Source organism: Pipistrellus kuhlii, unplaced genomic scaffold (assembly GCF_014108245.1).
Source record: "Pipistrellus kuhlii isolate mPipKuh1 unplaced genomic scaffold, mPipKuh1.p scaffold_m20_p_2, whole genome shotgun sequence".
Lineage (NCBI taxonomy): Eukaryota > Metazoa > Chordata > Mammalia > Chiroptera > Vespertilionidae > Pipistrellus > Pipistrellus kuhlii.
Genome location: NW_023425515.1, coordinates 181,982,418 through 182,000,973, shown reverse-complemented (window position 1 = coordinate 182,000,973; position 18,556 = coordinate 181,982,418). Strand labels below are relative to the sequence as shown.

The window sequence follows — 18,556 nt, the reverse complement described above, 5'->3', positions numbered from 1 at the left end:
TATCTGGCCCCGTGGCAACAGTGCCGGGCGTGAGGGGCCCTGCCATTTCAGGGCGCTGACCCTGGCAGGGCCCCAGGACAATGGCTTACCTCCGGGAGGCTTGGCAGCTACAGACAGTTTGGAGGTAGAAGATGTTAGTTTGAGTCTCGGCTCCTCCACTCACTATAAGACTTGGAGCAAGTCACTCAACTCTCCGAGCCTCGGTTTTCTATCAGCAAAACGGAGATAAAGAGGCCCGCCTTGTTGAAGTGATTACATGAGAAAACACGCGGGAGCCTAGTGCCTAGCACTGTGTTCGTGTCTCCTTAAGGGTTGCCTCCCTCCCCTTCCTGACTAGGACGTCAAGATGGAATTCTTTTCTTCTGGCGCATTCACTGAAGGGCATGCATTCTTTAACCTTGGGCCTGTTTGTCCTCCGCGGGGACAGTGGGACACCTGGAGATTTGTGCGGGAGGTGGAGTGTGAGGAGCCTTGGGAGCCGGGCCCTTGGCTTGTGCCCCAAGACTGCCGGCCAGATGGAAGCCACAGGTCACATTCCAGCTCTCGGTCAGACTCCACCAAACGCCCACAGGTCTCATCCTCCCCCTGACTCCTGGCACTGTTTGTGCCACCCTGTTGGCACCAGGCAAACATTGGCCCCGTGACCACTTTCATCTGGGATTGCTGTTTATAAACCTTAGCGTGTGGAACTTAGATCCGTGCGTCTGGGGTTGGGAGCTCCTTGAGGCGGCTCTCTTTCCAATGTGGGCCATGAAAATCAGAAACAGAGAATGTCCAAGGCAGGATGTGACAGAGTAGGTAAATAAGACTTCATGGGAGTGGTGGGCCTAGAACCCAGATCTGCAAGCCACTGCTTTTTCCATAGGTCTTCAATAGGATATTGATCAGACATCGCTGAGATCAAGGCTGGGCTAGATGTGAGGGAGATGATTCCCAATAATTATTGATTGAAGAATTCTTAAAGGAAACAATTCTACTTCTTATCCTCACTGTCTAAGCTCTAAGACAGCCCTTCTTTGCATCCTCTCTGTGCTATGTACGTGGTAGACGCTGGTTGAGTGAATGACAAGGAAAATGGACAGAAGAACAGGTGGAAGGCAAATTGTGTGCAGTGGAGGGGTGGGTGGGTACGTGAGTGGATGGGAGGGTGAAAGAATAGGTGGATAACTGAAACCAGAAATGTGCTTCCTAATTTCTGAAAACCAACCACAAGGAGCAAGTATTTTGTTTGTAATTGTGGATGGCCCCAAGTGCAAGGGAACATTAAGCCAAGTTGGATCCCATCTTTGGGAGTTGTAATACACAAGGGGACAGAGCTCTGCACAGGCAGGCAGATGGCGCATGGGAGATGATGGGGGAATCCAACAGGAATGGAGAGTGTAGGAGGTGGCCCTTTAGGATTCAGGCATAATTGGGTGACTGAGTGTTCAGAGGTCCATCCCATAAGGACCGCTGCTGCCACTTCCAACCCCTGTGTGAGTTCTCAGTTTGGTCCAGCGTCAGATGCCATCCAGGAAGCATTCCTGCCTTCCAGCGTGAATTGCATGTGCTGACTTCCCTCTCCTAACACTCTGAGTCAGTATCTACAAAGAAAAATGAAAATACTATTATAGTTCCTAAGTTAAGCTATGGATAGCTGTTGCATACAATAGAACTATGGACTGGAAAGGTTCTTAGAGATCATCTTCAAATGGGACCATTTTTACAACTAAGGTCCAGAGAGAAGAGAGCTTTCCAAAGTCACATGCAAAACGTGTGGGAAAGGCAATTCTGTTCTCCTGATTCTCACCCCAAGAATCTGTTACTTGTTCTTCCTTGGCCCACCCAGCTGCCCCCACGCCCTACCAGTCGCATTAGAACTTTCACCTTCCTGGGAGAGGTGTCATCATCTCCTCTATCTCTGTCCTCCATGGAAATGGAGGAGAACATTGGAACCCTCGGACAGTTCTTGGGAATCCCTCCTCAGTTTCCTCCTTGGGGCACCATATTTCATGGCGCTGGAGTTTCTTTCTTTTTAATAATATTTTATTGATTTTTCACAGAGAGGAAGAGAGAGGGATAGAGAGTTAGAAACATCAATGAGAGAGAATCATTGACCAGCTGCCTCCTGCACACCCCCCACCGGGGATGTGCCCGCAACCAAGGTACATGCCCTTGACCAGAATCGAACCTGGGACCCTTCAGTCCACAGGCCGAAGCTCTATCCACTGAGCCAAACCGGTTTTGGCATGGAGTTCCTTTCCCCAAATCAACAAAGTCAAGGCTAAGAGGAATCAATGCAAAATCCTGCACTTACGTTCAAAAAGACATTTGCACAAGAGCATAATGGAGACCTAGTTATTGGACAGAAGCTCATCTTTAACATCATTACCATTAATAATGCAACTGCTATTGCCTTTTATTTCCACAGCACCTTGCAGTTTAGAAAGCCCTTTTACCTACCAGTCTTAGGGCTCTGATTGACCTGAAAAAGTTTTAGGGGTGCATCAACAGTGTGTGTGTGAGCAGTCTACTGTGGCCCCTGTAAAGTTAATGAGCTATTTGTTTGCATTAATCAATGTAATACCAATAAGTTTTGTGCACAGCCACTGTTCTAAATATGTTACAAGACTTATTTCATTGAATTCTCACAACAACCCTCTGGAGTTTATAAACTGCTGTATTACAGATCAGAAAACCCAAGAGGTAAAGACCAAGGTCACACAGAATTCTGATAAGTTTCAAGAAAAATGTCATTCCGGATATTTCGGGACCCCTCTGGAGCCATGTGTTCAGTTTTCGGTACTGAATCTAAGGGAGACGTTGACACAGAAAAATGAGGAACCCCAAGTTTACTTAAAGGATCTGGGACTACTTATCCCTGAGAAGCAATGAATCAGAGAACACACAGTTGCTGTTTTCAAGGGCAGAAAACTCTACTTAGAAACAGGTTGAGGTCAGTCATTTGTAGGATAAGTACAAAGGGGCATATGCTAACCAACTGCTATTGCCACCTATCGGTGGGAGGTAAAATTGAAGTGTTGGTATCAGCTACCTTAACTGCTCCATCCAATGGAAGATTGAATTTAACCTTTCATGCATAGAAGTGTGTGTGTGTTTTCAGTCCTCACCTAAGGATATTTTTTCCCCATTGATTTTTAGAGAGAGTGGAAGGGAGGGGGAGAGACACAGAGAGAAACATCAAGTGAGAGAGACACATCAATTGGTTGCCTCCTGCACACCCCCTGACTAGGGATGGAGCCTACAACCCAGGTATAAGATGCAAGCCCTTGATGGAATCAAACCTGCAACCCTGAATTCAGTTCTCGGGCTGACATGAAGACCTAACCACTAAGCCAAACAGGCTAGGGCCACAGAAGTGCTTTAACCTGACAGTTGTCACGTGTAAAAGGTAGCAGATTACCTTTGTGGGCTGAGAAGTAGGATGAATGGGTGAAAATCACAACAAGAGAAATTTTAGTTCCGACATGAACATTAATTTTCTGATCATTAAAACTTCCCGACAGCTCCCGGGGCTGCTTGGGATCAGTGGGGTTTTGTCTGTGGAAAAGACCAAGTCACGCTGAACCTCCCATCTCTCAAGGGATTGGGGAAATCAATCCCGATGTTTTGGTGGGTCAAGGTCATTCATGGGTTATTTACTCCGAGTTACAGTTGGCCTTTTGAGCAGGGGTCACCTAGGATTGGTACTGTCTTTGTTTTCTTATCCACCAGGGAACTTTAGGCCACGCCAGGAGGAAGAAGGGTACCCCTGGGCAGAGCAGTAGGGGAGATATTTTGGACAGACAGGCCTGGCAACATTTACCTTCCAGATTTGGCTCTGACACTTGACCAAGGAACAGGGAGGAGTGGCTCAGGAGTAAATGGTCATGACCCTCTATCACTTCCCAAACTGACCTCCCACACAGGCCATTTGTAAACAGCCCGAGGGACAGCGATCCCTTGTTGATTTTGGAAGCAAAATTCAGGCTCTGCTGAGGAGGTCCAGGGTGTTGCCGGCACAGGGACCGGTATGGTAGGACCAGTCAGGTCAGGGGCCTGGGCTAGGGCTCTGCCTCTCTCTGCTGCGCCCCCGCCCATGTAGGTTTTCCGCAGGAGCCTGATGTTGATTTGAGCTCTGGATGCTGGGCCATTTGTATCTTGTGGATTCACTGGGAGGATTCACTGCGGGGGAGGGGTTATGAAATCCAACAGACCCAGCTTGAATGCTAGCACAGCTACAATATTAGCTTGGTGAGCTTTTATTGATTCCACTCTGCTCTGAGCCTCAGTTTTCTCATCTGTAGAATGGGCACGGTGACTGCACCTTCCTTGCCAGACAGGTATGAGGATTCAGTAAGACCTTCCACACAAAGCACTGAGTGCAGTGCCTAGCACATAGTTGTATTATTATTATTATTATTATTATTATTATTATTATTACAAGAGGCCTGATACATGAAATTTGTGCAAGGGGCTTGGCCCTCACAGCCCCAGCTTCATCTGAAAGGTTGTCCTGAAGGTCGTCTGGCTGTCCGGTCTAATTAGCATATTACGCTTTTTCTTTTTTAATGTATTTTATTGATTTTTTTACAGAAAGGAAGGGGAAAAGATAGAGAGCTAGAAACATCGATGAGAGAGAAACATCGACCAGCTGTCCCCTGCACACCCCCTACCAGGGATGTGCCCACAACCAATGTACATGCCCTTGACCGAAATCTAACCTGGGACCTTTCAGTTCGCAGACCGACGCTCTATCCACTGAGCCAAACCGGTTTCGGCTATGCTTTTATTATTATAGATTATTATTATTATTATTATTATTATTATTATTATTAAATTAACCTCAGTCAGTGGAAACCAGCATCATCCACCCCGTACTCCTCTACGCCCCCTTTTCCATAGCCATAGACCCTGGGCACAGGCATATTTGATTCAATAGTCCCCCTACTGGACCTCACTTGGTTAACGGGACTGGCTGGGGCTCCCCACATGAAAACACCCACAGCCTTGGCCATCGCTGTGCACCACCCTCCTCCCACCTTCTCTGGTGTGGCAGGAACAGAGATGTAATTGAGAGCCCTGGCCCGAGATGAGGCTGGAGACGCTGAGGCTGCTCACTGCTCTCAGAGAAGAGCAGCCGGGCCACCAGGAAGGAGCTGGGAGGCTGCCCAGAGGTCATCCCGGGAGGAGCCGTGTCCTGGTGCCTTCGAGGCTGCATCCCTGGTCAGTGTGTGCACGTGTGTGTGTGTGTGTGTGTGTGTGTGTGTGTGCAGGAGCCGTGTCCTGGTGCCTTCGAGGCTGCATCCTGGTCAGAGTGTGTGTGTGTGTGTGTGTGTGTGTGTGTGCAGGAGCCGTGTCCTGGTGCCTTCGAGGCTGCATCCTGGTCAGAGTGTGTGTGTGTCCCCACAGCATGTTTCTGTGGTGACTTGTCCTGGACCCTCCAGTGGGTCCCAGGGCCGGGTAGTGCAGTGGGAAGGATGCACACTTTGAAGTGGCAGGGCCAGCTTCCAGGCTGTGTGAGCGTGGACAGTTCGCTTTATCCCCAGGTCTTGGGGACCTTACCTGAAACAAGGGGAGAGGAAACCCTGTTTTACATATGTTAGCAAATTAAACAAAGCATGGGTCTTTAAAAACACCTGCCACCAGGTTTTGCCATGTGGCAGGCCCTCATTGGTGGCTTCTGTCATTCCTGTGCTTGCTGGTTTAACGGCGGACGTGTGCACGGGCGGGCAGGCTTTAGCGTATCCAGTGACTATTCTGCGCCTCCCTCGCTAAGTGACTCCTGATCAGCGGCCTCTCTTTCCTGTTTTTAAAAGGAATTTTGAGAAAGCATTACTGGTGAATCTTCTCAGCTCAGTGTTGGTGGGGATAGTAGCAGAGGGTGATTAGGCAGATGCATATTAAAGCTATGTGCTGGGATGGAGAACAGTGGGAGGCGGGCAGCGCAGGTATGTCTCCTTAGGAGTAGGGGGAAGAATTCTGGGATGAGGGGAGACTTTCATGCCATGTTCTCATATTGGTCCTTATTTACTTACTTACCTATTTATTTATTTATTTATGTGGTCCACACTTATGTTTATAGAAAGAATGTTTTGTTGTTTTGAGCTCCAGTTCCACCTGCCCGTAATTTAGTTCAGCAAATATCCCCTAATATCCACTAGATACAGGGGTCCTCAAACTTTTTAAAGTGGGGGCCAGATCACGGTCCCTCAGAGAGCTGGAGGGCCGGACTATATGAATTACTAATTCCTACTGTAACACCTCGGCTGCGCTCACTGCCCAAAAAACCTGGCGGGCCGGATCAGACTCCTCTGCAGGCCGCATGTGGCCCGCGGGCCGTAGTTTGAAGACGCCTGCGACTAGAACATGAAAAAGCACTTTTCACGCTTAACCTCCACTCCTCAGCTCCCTGGGGGAAAGCTACCTCATTTCACAGAGGAGCAAACCAGGCCGGGAGAGGGCCAAGTGCTCCCCCAAGGACTTCCAGTGGCCAAGGTGAGCGGGTCCGGACACGTTACCTGGGGCAGGTAGAAGGTTTGAGAAAGAACCGGAAGCAGGTTCTACGTTCAGTGCACCTGGGAGCTAAACAGCCAGCCACTGCGAGTGAGACGCACGCTGCGGTGTGTCCTCTGGGTGCTGTGAGGGAGGGAGCGGACAGGAAGGACAATTCTGTTGGGTAGGCCTCCTCCTGGGGTGGCTGGGCTGAGTCTTGAAGGATGTGATCTTTTTGGCTTGGGAGCATGGCCGGCCTGGGCCTGTTTGGGACGGTTAGGATTCAGAAAGTCCAGCCGGGAGGAAACGCTGGCCACGGAGGGAAGGTCAGGGGCAGAGCACAAGGGGAGTCCTCGAGGGGCGTCCCGAGGATCTGGTCTTCGGGAGGAGGCGCAGACAAGAGCCGGGAGGCTTTAGGCGGAGACCTGGAGGAGAGCTGAGGAAGTGAAGGCAGAGTCCGTCCTGTGGATCCACAGGGCCTGGCCACAGAGGGTCCTTCTGAGCGGGAGCCCCAGCCTGACCCCCATGGAGGAGTGTTTCCATCAGGAGTTGGAAGGGGGGTCTGGCAGAGAAGCAGCCAGAGGTGGGGCTCTCTGGAGATGCCCGCGGGGGCCTGGGGAGGGCAAGGCCCAGGGCTGCCAGCCCAGAGACAGTGAAGCCCAGGAATGACGGGGGACGATGGAGAGGCCCATTGTCACAGCTCTGGCAGAGGTTGGTGTGAGCAGCTGAGAGCATGAAGCTGAGAGTGAAAACGGCCCATGCAGGGCTTTTGCTGCCAGATGTACAAGTGTGGGCTCTGGGGAGAGGATTGTTTTTGAGCCCAAGAATGCCGTGGTCACACCTACAGTCTTTCTCCACTAAACTGTGAGCCTCTCTTTCCCCCCAAAATAAAATAAAATAGAATGTGAGCTTCTGGAGGCAGGAGTTTGTCTTTTATTTCATAATGTATTCCCAGCTCCTAGCATAGGATCAGTCACTTCGTAGGTGCCCCATTCATGTTGGTTTACTAAGGATGTTGACTCACAGTATATACCAGGGTTATGGATCTGTACTCTGTGCATGGGTATACGCTATGTGTATGGACATAGACATACGTAGTAAACATTTTTTTAAACTTTGATGAAAAGAATAAACACTATTAGCCAAGGTAGGTGGGGGGAGGATTGAGATAGAATAGAAAAGGGATTTCAACTGAGTCTATTTTTTTTTTTTTAAGTAAAGAACAGAAGGAAAAATTATTGTAAACCTTTGTTCAATCCGAGCTGATTTCAGAAAGGAAGGGGCAGGGAGAGAGAGATAGAAACATCAATGATGAGAGAGAATGCCTCCTGCATTCCCCCTACTGGGGATCAAGCCTACCACCCAGACATGAGCTCTTGACCAGAATTGAGCCCGTAACCTTTCAGTCCATAGGCCCACGCTCTATCCACTGAGCCACACCAGCCAGGGCTTTATTATTCTTAAATGGTTTTTTTTTAATTGTTTTTTTTTTTTTTTTTTTTTTTTAGAGAAAGAGTAAGCAAGAGGGAGAGAGAAACATCGATCTGCTGCCTCCCACATGCCCCATACTGGGGCTGGAGTCCACAACATCCAACCTGGGCATGTGCCCTGACCATATTTGAACCAGCAACCTCTTGGTGCAAAGAATGACACTCAACCAACTGAGCCACATCGGCCAGGGCAGAAATATTTTTTAATTATAAATAATAATATAGCTCCAGCCGGTTTGGCTCAGTGGATAGAGCATCAGCCTGCAAACTGAAAGGTCCCAGGTTCTATTCCAGTGGGAGGCTTACGGGAGGCAACCAATCAATGATTCTCTCTCATCATGGATGTTTCTATCTCTCTCTCCCTCTCCCTTCCTCTCTGAAATCAATAAAAATGTGTTTTTTAAAAAAAGAATAACATATACCCTGGCCAGTGTGGCTCAGTTGGTTGAGCATCGACCTCTGAACCAGGAGGTCACAGTTCGATTCCTGGTCCAGGGTCCATATCTTCTTAGCTATGTGACTGGTTCATTCACTCCCCTCAGCCTGTTTGCTCAGCTGCAAAATGAGAGGATTACATGAGCTTATATAGTATGTGAAGGCACCTGGGACAGAGCCTGGTGCATGATAAGTAAATGCTCAGCATGCATTCTCTCTCTTCCCATGGAGGACTTTGTGCAACCTCACCTTTGTTCTTCCTCTCACCCACCAGCCCATTTGAACCGATCTCCTCTCATGGCTTATGTCACTGACTACTTCATAATCATCGCTAATTTTCCCCCATCGCCTCCTTAGATTATAAAACACTTAAAAGCAGGAATATCATTCCAGACACTGTTGCGGGCGGTGAGAAGCCCACTAGTGTGGGAGGCAGATGTCCCGGGTTAACTTCTGCTGAGTAAACTCAGGGCTCCAGGTAGTTGGGGGGCTTCAGTTCCATCAGTCAAATGGCAGTAATCATAGCCACCCTCACACAGTTTCCTGAAGAGCCATTCAGACATTCTGTGTGAACCTGGTCAGGAGGAGTTTAATAGATGTTGTTGAATGGATTGAAAGTGCTTTGAAAAATGAAGTTCTTTACAAATATCAGACATTATTTTTGATTCCCTAAAGTATATACGGAGTGACCAGATTACTATGATCTCTGAACGCATATTCATCTGGCCACTCAGTGTATTTACATCTCAAATGGGCACCAAAAGTATTCTAGACTTTTGCTAGAGATCAACCACCTATTTGCCCTGAGCTTTCTGTCACCCAGTGCCATGGTTGGCAAACTACAGCTCGTGAGCCACATGCGGCTCTTTGGCCCCTTAAGTGTGGCTCTTCCACAAAATACCATGTGCACGCAGAGTGCGATTGAAACTTTGTGGCCCATGCGCAGAAGTCAGTTTTCGGCTCTCAAAAGAAATTTCAGTCATACTGTTGATATTTGGCTCTGTTGACTAATGAGTTTGCCAACCACTGAGCTTTTGCAAAGGGAAAAACTGAGCAGGTGCACAATTTATAGTATCTTTGATATCAAATAAATGAGGTACTTAAGAGAAGTACACTGAGTGGCCAGATTATTATGCATTCAGAGATCATCATAATCTGGCCACTCAGCATATAGTAAAGAGCCTGTATTGACTTGCTGAAGGCTTGAATATTCTCCAATCATCCAGGTAAAGGCCAAAGGAAGCATCACACCGGGTTTATAAAGCTTACTCTGATCTGAAACAAAATTTCATCTTCATTCTCACCAGGATCAAGATGACCACACCCACCCCTTTGGGGGGCACCACCTTCTTCTCATTGAACGTGACCACCAGAGAGGATGACTTTCTGTACAAGAGTAAGATCAACTTGGCGTGGCAGCTGGGGAGGGATGGCGGGGCAAGTGTCAAGGTCGGCTCCTGGGCTAGAGTTCAAGAGCATGGGCTCTGGAGACAGACTGCCTGGGTCTCTGTCTCAGTTCCACTGCTTGCCAACTAGGTGGCCTGGAGCATGTGACTTCACTGCTCTGTGCCTGTTTCTTCACCTATGAATGGGATATTAATGAAGTTACCGCATAAGGCAGGTGAGGATTAAGAGAGGTAATCCAAGAGCATCGGCCTGCGGACTGAAGGGTCCCAGGTTCGATTCTGGTCAAGGGCATGTATCTTGATTTCAGGCACATCTCCAGAAGGTGGTGTGCAAGAGGCCGCTGATCAATGATTCTCTCTCATCGATGTTTCTATCTCTCTATCCCTCTCTGTAAAAAAAAAAAAAAAAAAAAAAAAAAAAAAAAAAAAAAAAATTAGTAAAATATAAAAATTTTTAAAAAGGGAGAAATAATCCATGACAAGAGCTAGGTGTGCACTAAGTACCTAATGGGTAGTATTATTTCTGCTATTATTCTCATTAGGGAGTTTTGGGGTCTAGGGGGTCAGGGGGTTTGAATCGTTTGTAAGATGTCCTTAAATGGGTCGCCTTGAAGTATAACTACCTTCATACTAATTTTGCGAGGCAGACACGTCAGTTCCCAAAGGAGTCCATGAATGTAGGTGGGAGGATTGGCCCAGGGGAGACATCTGCAGGAACAAGGGGTCCCCAAGAGGAAACCTCTGAGGGCCACTCTTCAGAACACCAGCTGATTGTATTGGGGGAAGGCTGGGTCCGTTTCAGTCATCCCAGGTGACTTGGTATTCACTTCCGCAAAGGAAGCAGGCCTCCGGACACGTGGCGTGTCCCTCAGTAATGAATAGGTGCAGGCTCTGGCGCTGGCAGGCGCTGGGCCAAGGTGAATGTGTATACATGTGTAGAAAATCAGTGATTTTGGGGGCAATGAGGTTTTTATCCCCTCTCTCCCTTTTTTGGTTTGTATTTTCAAAATTTTCTACAAAAATTACATATTACTTTCATATTATCAAAAAGATGACAGGTCCTGGCCGGCGTGGCTCAATGGTTAGAGTGTCAGCCCATGCACCGATGGGTCTTGGGTTCGATTCCTGGTCAAGGGCACGTGCCTGGATTGCAGGTTCAATCCTCAGCCCTATTTGGGGCGCACGCAGAAGGCAACGGATCTCTCTCTTTCCCCCCCCCCTCACTCTCTCCCTTTCACTCTCTAAAAATCAATGGAAAAAATACCCTCCGGTGAAGGATAGTTTTAAAAAAAGAAAAAAGAGGGGAGGGTATTTTGCTTGCCTGTTTACAGAAGAGGTTTGAAGCCGTGTCACGCTGGACTTGACCCAAGGCAGAATTCTGGCAGGCGGTGTGCCGAGGACATAGCCCCCACGCCCTCTTGTGAGCAGGGGTGCGCTGCTGCTCAGTGTGGCTCTGTCCCGGGGCCAGCAGTGAGGTGCAGCATCCTCTGTCTTCCCGTGGCCCAGGGGCCCCCTCCCAGGCTCTGAATGCTCCTCTGCCTTTCAGTTCCCACATTTGTCCTCTCCCCTCTCCTCCTCGTAGGTTCTGGAGCCATCGTTGCTGCCATCGTGGTGGTGGTCATCATCATCTTCACCGTGGTTCTGATCTTGCTGAAGGTGTACAACAGGTATGTGTCCCCTCAGTGACGCCAGAATGAATGGGAGCTAACATGTGTGGGTGCCCGTCACGTACCCAGCAACATCCATGAGTCCATCCTCATCCTCTAGCCTTTTGGGGGTCCCTTTTGTTTTTAAATATATTTTATTGATTTTTTACAGAGAGGAAGGAGAGGGATAGAGAGCTAGAAACATCGATAAGAGAGAAACATCAATCAGCTCCCTCCTGCACACCCCCCACTGGGGATGTGCCCGCAACCAAGGTACATGCCCTTGACCAGAATTGAACCTGGGACCTTTCAGTCTGCAGACTGATGCTCCATCCACTGAGCCAAACTGGATTCGGCTGTGGGTCCCTTTTTGATATCTGCTCTCCTATAGAAACTTCAGAGTGACCAAATATTCTTGTACTTGGAGATATATATATATATATATTTTTTAAATATATATTTTATTGTTTTTTTACAGAGAGGAAGGAAGAGAGATAGAGTTAGAAACATCGATGAGAGAGAAACATCGATCAGCTGCCTCTGGCGCACCTCTTACTGGGGATGTGCCGCAACCAAGGTACATGCCCTTGACTGGAATCGAACCTGTGAACTTTCAGTCAACAGGCTGATGCTCTATCCACTGAGTCAAACCAGTTAGGACTGGAGATATATTTTAAAAATACAACAGTGATCATGACAATGGCATAGGCCTTGAGCACGGTGGCAAACACACACACACACACACATGCAGGTAATAGAGGGAGGTTTCAATCCTCTTCTTTTGGGTAGTCTTCTGCTGGGTGAACCACATGAATATTTGGGGTGACAAATACATGTACACATGACTCCACTTTCTGGGACCAGATAAGATAAAATAAAATAATAGAACTTGATTGCATGAAGAATAAAATTTGTGTTCATCACCTCTAATCACAACTTTGCTAGAAGGTCATTCTTTTCAAGGAAGAAATCAATTGTCAAAGTTTAAAAAACAGTATGTACAGGATGATAAGACACCTGGATTACACACATTCAAGGAGGGCTCAGGTGAGACACAACAAGGTGTTAACAAGCAGGGCTGTAGTTAGTTGGTTGTTGGTTTTTGTTGGTTTTAAGGGTCATTGCATCCTTGTTTTTGAGGAGTAGTAAACATGCATTGTTTTCATCATAAAATTAATATTTATATTGGTAGATAGACATATATTCATCAATTTCTACGTGCCACGCATGGTCCTAAGCTTCTTACATTATTAAGTCATTTACACTTCACAACAACCCCACAAGGTGGGTACTACTGTTATCCCCAAATGTTCAGACATGAAAAAACAGGCACAGGAAGATTAAGTAACATGTCCAAGGTCACGCAACCCTAATCGCCAGAGTTGGGACTCAGCCCAGGCCCTCTCGTTTCAAAGACAATACTACACCACTGCAAGTAATGATAATTACAATATGTAATAAGTTATTTTTAAAAACCTTTGGGGTGTTACAATTTGAGTCTATCCCAAACCAGAAAGTGGCATCAAACCCCCGTGTCTGCCCTTTATTTTTCTCCGTCGTTGATGGGACTCTAAGCCCCTTCCTAGCGGGTAAGGTGGATGAAGACTCCACTCACCCCTGGGTACAGTGGTGTTTGGTCCGTCAAAACCAGGCAAGTCATTTAACCTCTCAGCGCCAATTTTATCATCTTTCATATGGAAGAGCCTCCGAGTGTGATAATTATGTTGTTGGTTACATTGGGGAATGCCCTTGTTCTTAGTACCACCGAGGGATAAAGTGGCATGGTGTCTGCAATTAATTCACAAATGGCTCATGATTTTAAGAAATCACACACAATTCTGTGTATATGTATGTGCTTGTATGTATGTAAGTGGAGGAGGGGGAGGGAGGGAGAGAGAGAGAGAAAACAAATTTGGCAAATTGTTAACAGCCAGTGCACTGTTTGGTGAAGGGTATTGGAATATTAATTGTGCTATTTGTACAACTTTTCTGAGGATTTGAAATTTTTAAAAAAGAATTATGACAGGCCAACAAGATGAAATACATAGACATTAGAATGAATGATTGTCGTTAATTATTGAATTTTATGGCATATGAGATGAAAGGATATGCATTTTAAGTATATTCTCTTCTCGATTATGTTCAAAGTTACTAAATATTTCTAGCAATAAAATTAGCAAGCATAATGAGGCTGCAAAATTTTAGTCATGCTACCAAAAGTGGAACATCTTTGTCTTGTCTTTAATACAGCACCTATCTGACAGTTGACTCATTCATTAATAAGAAAAATTTAAATAAAATATCTAATTTAGATTAAACAAAAAATCAAAGAATCTGACTAGCTAATACCTAAGGTCCCGTCCATCTGTGAAATTCGATGGCTGGCAATTAAGCAACATCATTTAATGATGATCTACATTAATCTCTTCGCCAGAGCCATAGTCACAGCACCTACTCCCTGGGCACAGGAGCGGAGAGACTCAACCAAGTGTGCGTATCTCATTGCAGGAAAATGAGGGCGAGGCGGGAGCTGGAGCCCAAGGGCCCCAAGCCAGTCTCCCCTTATGCCCAAGGCCCAACCAGCAGCAGCAGCCAACACCCTGCATCTGTGACCTTCTGCCCTCCTGACGTCCACATGGAGACGCGGTGACCCCCACCCTGGTGCTATCTCGGCTACCGTCTGAAGAGCCTTCTCCAGTCAAGACCAACAAGCACGTTTCTCCTTTGGCAGCTTCAATACGAGTTCCTTCCAGTCAGATCAACAGGGGCATCTCATTCAATCCCTGAAGCTTCAGACAACCCCCAACCCCATCCTGCCCTGCCCTCCCCACCCTGACTGTGTCCTGTGTCCATGTCCCTGCTGCCACCTTACCAAAAAGCTGTGGAATACCCTTTTGTCATCTGGGGAGGTAGAGCTATGAAGGGAATCCAATGATGTGGGTTTGGCTCTCTCCCCTCAAAAATGATAGCTAGACAGACAGACAGCCCAAGAGTTTTCTGGTCAGGGGTCAGGGGTCAGGGCATGCTCCCGAGAGTGCCACATCTGAGTCATGTCAGAGTAAGGGCCATATCCACAGCTTTGCAGGGCAAACTATCCAATCCCATAATCAGGGGGACTAACTGGACTAACTCACCAGGAAACCAGCTCATTAATTTGTAACTTATTCCAGTACTAGGTGACCGCTAACTAGCTCGGGATGATTGATTGGTCAGCACACCTTTCCCTCTTTAAGAAAGGTGGAAGAGAACACGGAATTCTTCTCTGAAGGGTTCTAATCATTAGTAAGAGTCAGATTGGAAAGCACAGGGTGACCTTGAGGATTAATCAAGGACTCTAGGACTCACCTACCGATTGCTGCTGTTTCTATGGGCCTGGAACAGACTGGTGGCTGCTCAGAGCCCCTCCTTCGGCTCTCGGCAGATTAACCCAGGTTCAGCCTCGTTTCTTGGCTCCCCTCGATTTGCATTCTGAACAACCCTCGCTCTCGGGTTAACACATCCACTGGAGAACCAGTGTTTGGACAGATTAGATTACAGCTCTGTTTGTGTTACCTGTGCCCTTCCTGGTCTCCTTGCAGAATTCTATTCAGGACACTTTCAAAGTACCTCGCTCACAACTTATTTCTCTGTAGAGAGCTGGCCTCTTTGACTTCTTATCCTCGACTACAATCTGCCAAGAGGGGGAAGCATTTTGGAGTTAAGAAGACCCTACTTCCTGGTGTGTGACCTTGGGAAAGGGACTTGACCTCTCCTTGTCTGGTTTCTTGACCTTGAAGTGAGAATGATAAAATCTGCCTCACAGAGTTACAATAGCAAGTCCTGGTCTCAGTAAAGCAGCTCTGATCGTGCCTGGCACCAGCAAATGCTTAATGAATGGGAGCCGGCACTGCTGTTACGATATTTCTTCAATTGCAGAGCATTTTTTTTTTTTTTTTTACATTTTAATGATTATGAACTCAGCATGTGTCTTAAAATTGATGGGTCCCTTAATGTAGTTGTTCTGTCTCTCTCTCTCTCAGCTGTTTTTAAAATCAATTGTGCATCTTAGAATGGAAGGCATCTTGAAAACAAGGTAATCAATCCTTATTCTGTTACCAAAAGTGACACACTCTGACACTTACCTTCAATTCTCGGAATCTCTCCCTCATGGGATTAGAATCCCTTTAGAGGAGAAATTGAGGATCAGGGAGGTAAGAGGACTGACACCTGGGTCACCCTGCTCATGCCATCCCACCACAAAAGTGCTCACTTAACTGTGTCTGGAGAAATACTGGCAAATTCTTCCTCCTCAGACACCTTTTCTCTGTATTGTGTTTGGACATCCACCACATACCAGGCACATTGCAAGGTGCTTTCCTATGAGATATGTTATAGGGTTTATTTTTCCCCATAACCTCGGACGTATTCTTTTTTCATTCGAAGATAAGAATCTCAGACTCAAAGAGAAAAAAAATTCTTGTCCAAAGTCACACAGCTAGTAAGTCTCATAGACTCAAACCCAGGTCTCTTTGACTCCAAAGTCCACCTTTCTGTTGGATCACACTCTTCTCCACCATCCTGGCTCAAAGAACATGGATTCCTTTGTGGACTGAACAAGGGGCCAGGCTTGTCCATGTGTCTGAGTGGAGGCCAGGGGTCTGGCTTCCAAACCCGAAAGCCGGGCAGAGCCAGTTGGTGACTCTTCTTTCTAAACCCACCAGAGCTCAAATGATTCCTGCTTCATCCCCCTTCCCCCCTCCCCCCCACTTAGACCAGGGAGCAGGTGTGGAACCAGGGCAAAGCCATTTCTCTAGGACTCAGGCTCCAAATATGTTACCTAAATGTATTCTGCTTTAAAAACTTTTTTTTTTTTTTTATGTTCCAGCTCTAAAACCAGACTCTTCCGCCCATAGTAGCTGGTATGTTTCCTTTGCTAAACGAAAGCTTGGAAATGGAGGGAAGAAGGGAAGTAGAGAAGTGGGGAGGAGGAAATAAAAGGGTTTGGGTGTTTTAACTGATACAAGTCCTGAAAGGTTGAGGTGCTACTATACACATGAAATCACAGTCCCTGCTCTCCGGGGCGGTCTCCGGTGACAGGGACCTTGCAGTATGTTTGTGCATTTTGTTTCTGACAGGTGCCTTTCCTAACTGAGCAGATGCTGCCACTAAATCAATAATAGATATTAAATGCTTAAAGGACAATGTCTAAAAATAAAAAAAATTTTTAAATCAAATGTTTGCTGAGTTGATTTCAATTAATTTTAGAGCTGACAAAGACCTTTTCTAAAAACTTCCTTTTCCTGACAATGTAAATCGTGTCCTGAGGGAAAGCCCAAACCTTTTCAAACAAACACCTCACTGTGAAAGGAGGATGGCAAAGGCCGGTCGCCATCAGCAGGCCGTTCTGGCAGTTTGGGGACAAGTTAACTTGGTTAAATGTTACAAAAGCAAAACCATTTGAAGGCCTGCTGTTAACCACCAGAGGTGCCGAGATGCCAAAGTTTGGGGATCCAGGGAAGTATAAGACATTAGAATGGAGCCAAAATAACCAATAATGATGTTTATCATTAAGCAGCTACACTGCCAGGCATATGTGTAAATTCAGTCTTAGTCAATAGTGCTAAATTGAATTGAATTGTCTTGGTATCCTTATCAAAGAAGCCCTTGCATAAATATAAGGACTTATTTCTGGACTCTGAATTCTATTTCAATCATCTATATTTCTGTTCTTATGCTAATACCACACTGTCTTGATATGTAGTAAGTTCTGAAATCTGGAAGCATAAGTCCTCCAACTTTATTCAGTCCTCCATCTTTTTTATTTTTCTTTTGCAAAATATTTTAGCTATTCCAGATCCCTTACATCTCCACATGAATTTTAGAATTAGCTTGTCAATTTTCACCAAAATAAAGAGATGAGCCAAAACCGGTTTGGCTCAGTGGATAGAGCATTGGCCTGTGGACTGATAGGTCCTGGGTTCGATTCCGGTCAAGGGCATGTGCCTTGGTTGCCGGCACATCCCCAGTAGGGGGTGTGCAAGAGGCAGCTGAATGATGTATCTCTCTCATCAATGTTTCTAACTCTATCCCTCTCTCTTCCTCTCTGTAAAAAAATAAAAAATAAAAAAACAATAAAATATATATATAAATAAATAAAAGGAGCTGAGATTTTGATAGGGATTGCATCGAACCTGTAGATCATTTTGAGAGTTGCCATCATAATAGTATGAAGTCTTCTGATCATTCTTCTTTCATTTTTTTCAATGAAATTCTATAGTTTTCATTGTACAAGTCGTGTGCTTTTTGTTAAATTTATTCCTAATACTTTATTCATTTTGAAACTATTAGAAATATAATTGTTTTTTAATTTATTTTTTTTAAGTTGTTCATTGCTAGTGATTTTTGTTGTGGTTTTTACTTTTTTGTTTTATTTTTTTTTCTATTCATTTCTTGTTAGTGATTTTTACATATTGATTCTGCAGCCTACAACTTTGCTGAATTGTTTATTAGCTCTAAGTGCTTTTTTCTGAAAAGTCTTTTTTATTTTATCCATTGACTTTAGAGCTAGAGAGAAGCATCAATGTATTGCTCCAGCAATTCATGCATTCATTGATTGCTTCTTGCATGCCATCTATAAATAGAGATCATTTTAGTTTTTCCTTTAACTTTGCCTAATGCCTCTGGTTAGAACTTCCAGTACTATTTTGAATAGAAGTGGTAGGAACAGACATCTTTGTCTTCCTGATCTCACAAAATTTGTTGTGTAGCAGGAAAGAGAAACAATTAAACAACCATTATTTTTGAAATAGGAAAATCGTGTAATAGGAGGGTATCATGTACGCCTCTTGGGGCACTGAGCACAGCCCAGATGTGGGTGGGCAGGAAAGAAGGCCCCCAAAAGAAACATCTAACTTAAGAGTGACAAAAATTGAGTAGACCTGATTCAGGGATGAGTGGGAGCAGAGGGAGAGATAAAGAAGAGAGCCCTGCCGAAACCGGTTTGGCTCAATGGATAGAGCGTGGGCTTGGGGACTGAAAGGTCCTGGGTTCGATTCCGGTCAAGAGCATGTACCTTGGTTGTGGGCATATCCCCAGTAGGGGGTGTGCAAGAGGCAGCTGATCGATG

At 46.0% G+C, this 18,556-nt stretch overlaps 1 protein-coding gene across 3 annotated transcripts in view; it reads left to right on the top strand.

The window, feature by feature from the left end:
• Positions 1-16,299, top strand: part of LOC118724753 (non-compact myelin associated protein) — a 37,063-nt gene extending 20,764 nt beyond the window's left edge. For 2 of the 3 annotated variants that reach the window (XM_045585022.1, XM_045585021.1), the window contains exons 2-4: positions 9,707-9,795; positions 11,388-11,472; positions 13,960-16,299. In XM_045585022.1, coding sequence (XP_045440978.1) covers positions 9,714-9,795; positions 11,388-11,472; positions 13,960-14,101 — 309 coding nt within the window. In that variant the 5' untranslated portion in view covers positions 9,707-9,713 and the 3' untranslated portion in view covers positions 14,102-16,299. Of the gene's footprint in view, positions 1-5,028; positions 5,206-9,706; positions 9,796-11,387; positions 11,473-13,959 lie in introns of those variants that run through there. The other variant, XM_036448437.2, reaches the window with a different exon arrangement.
• The last annotated feature ends 2,257 nt before the right edge of the window (positions 16,300-18,556 follow it).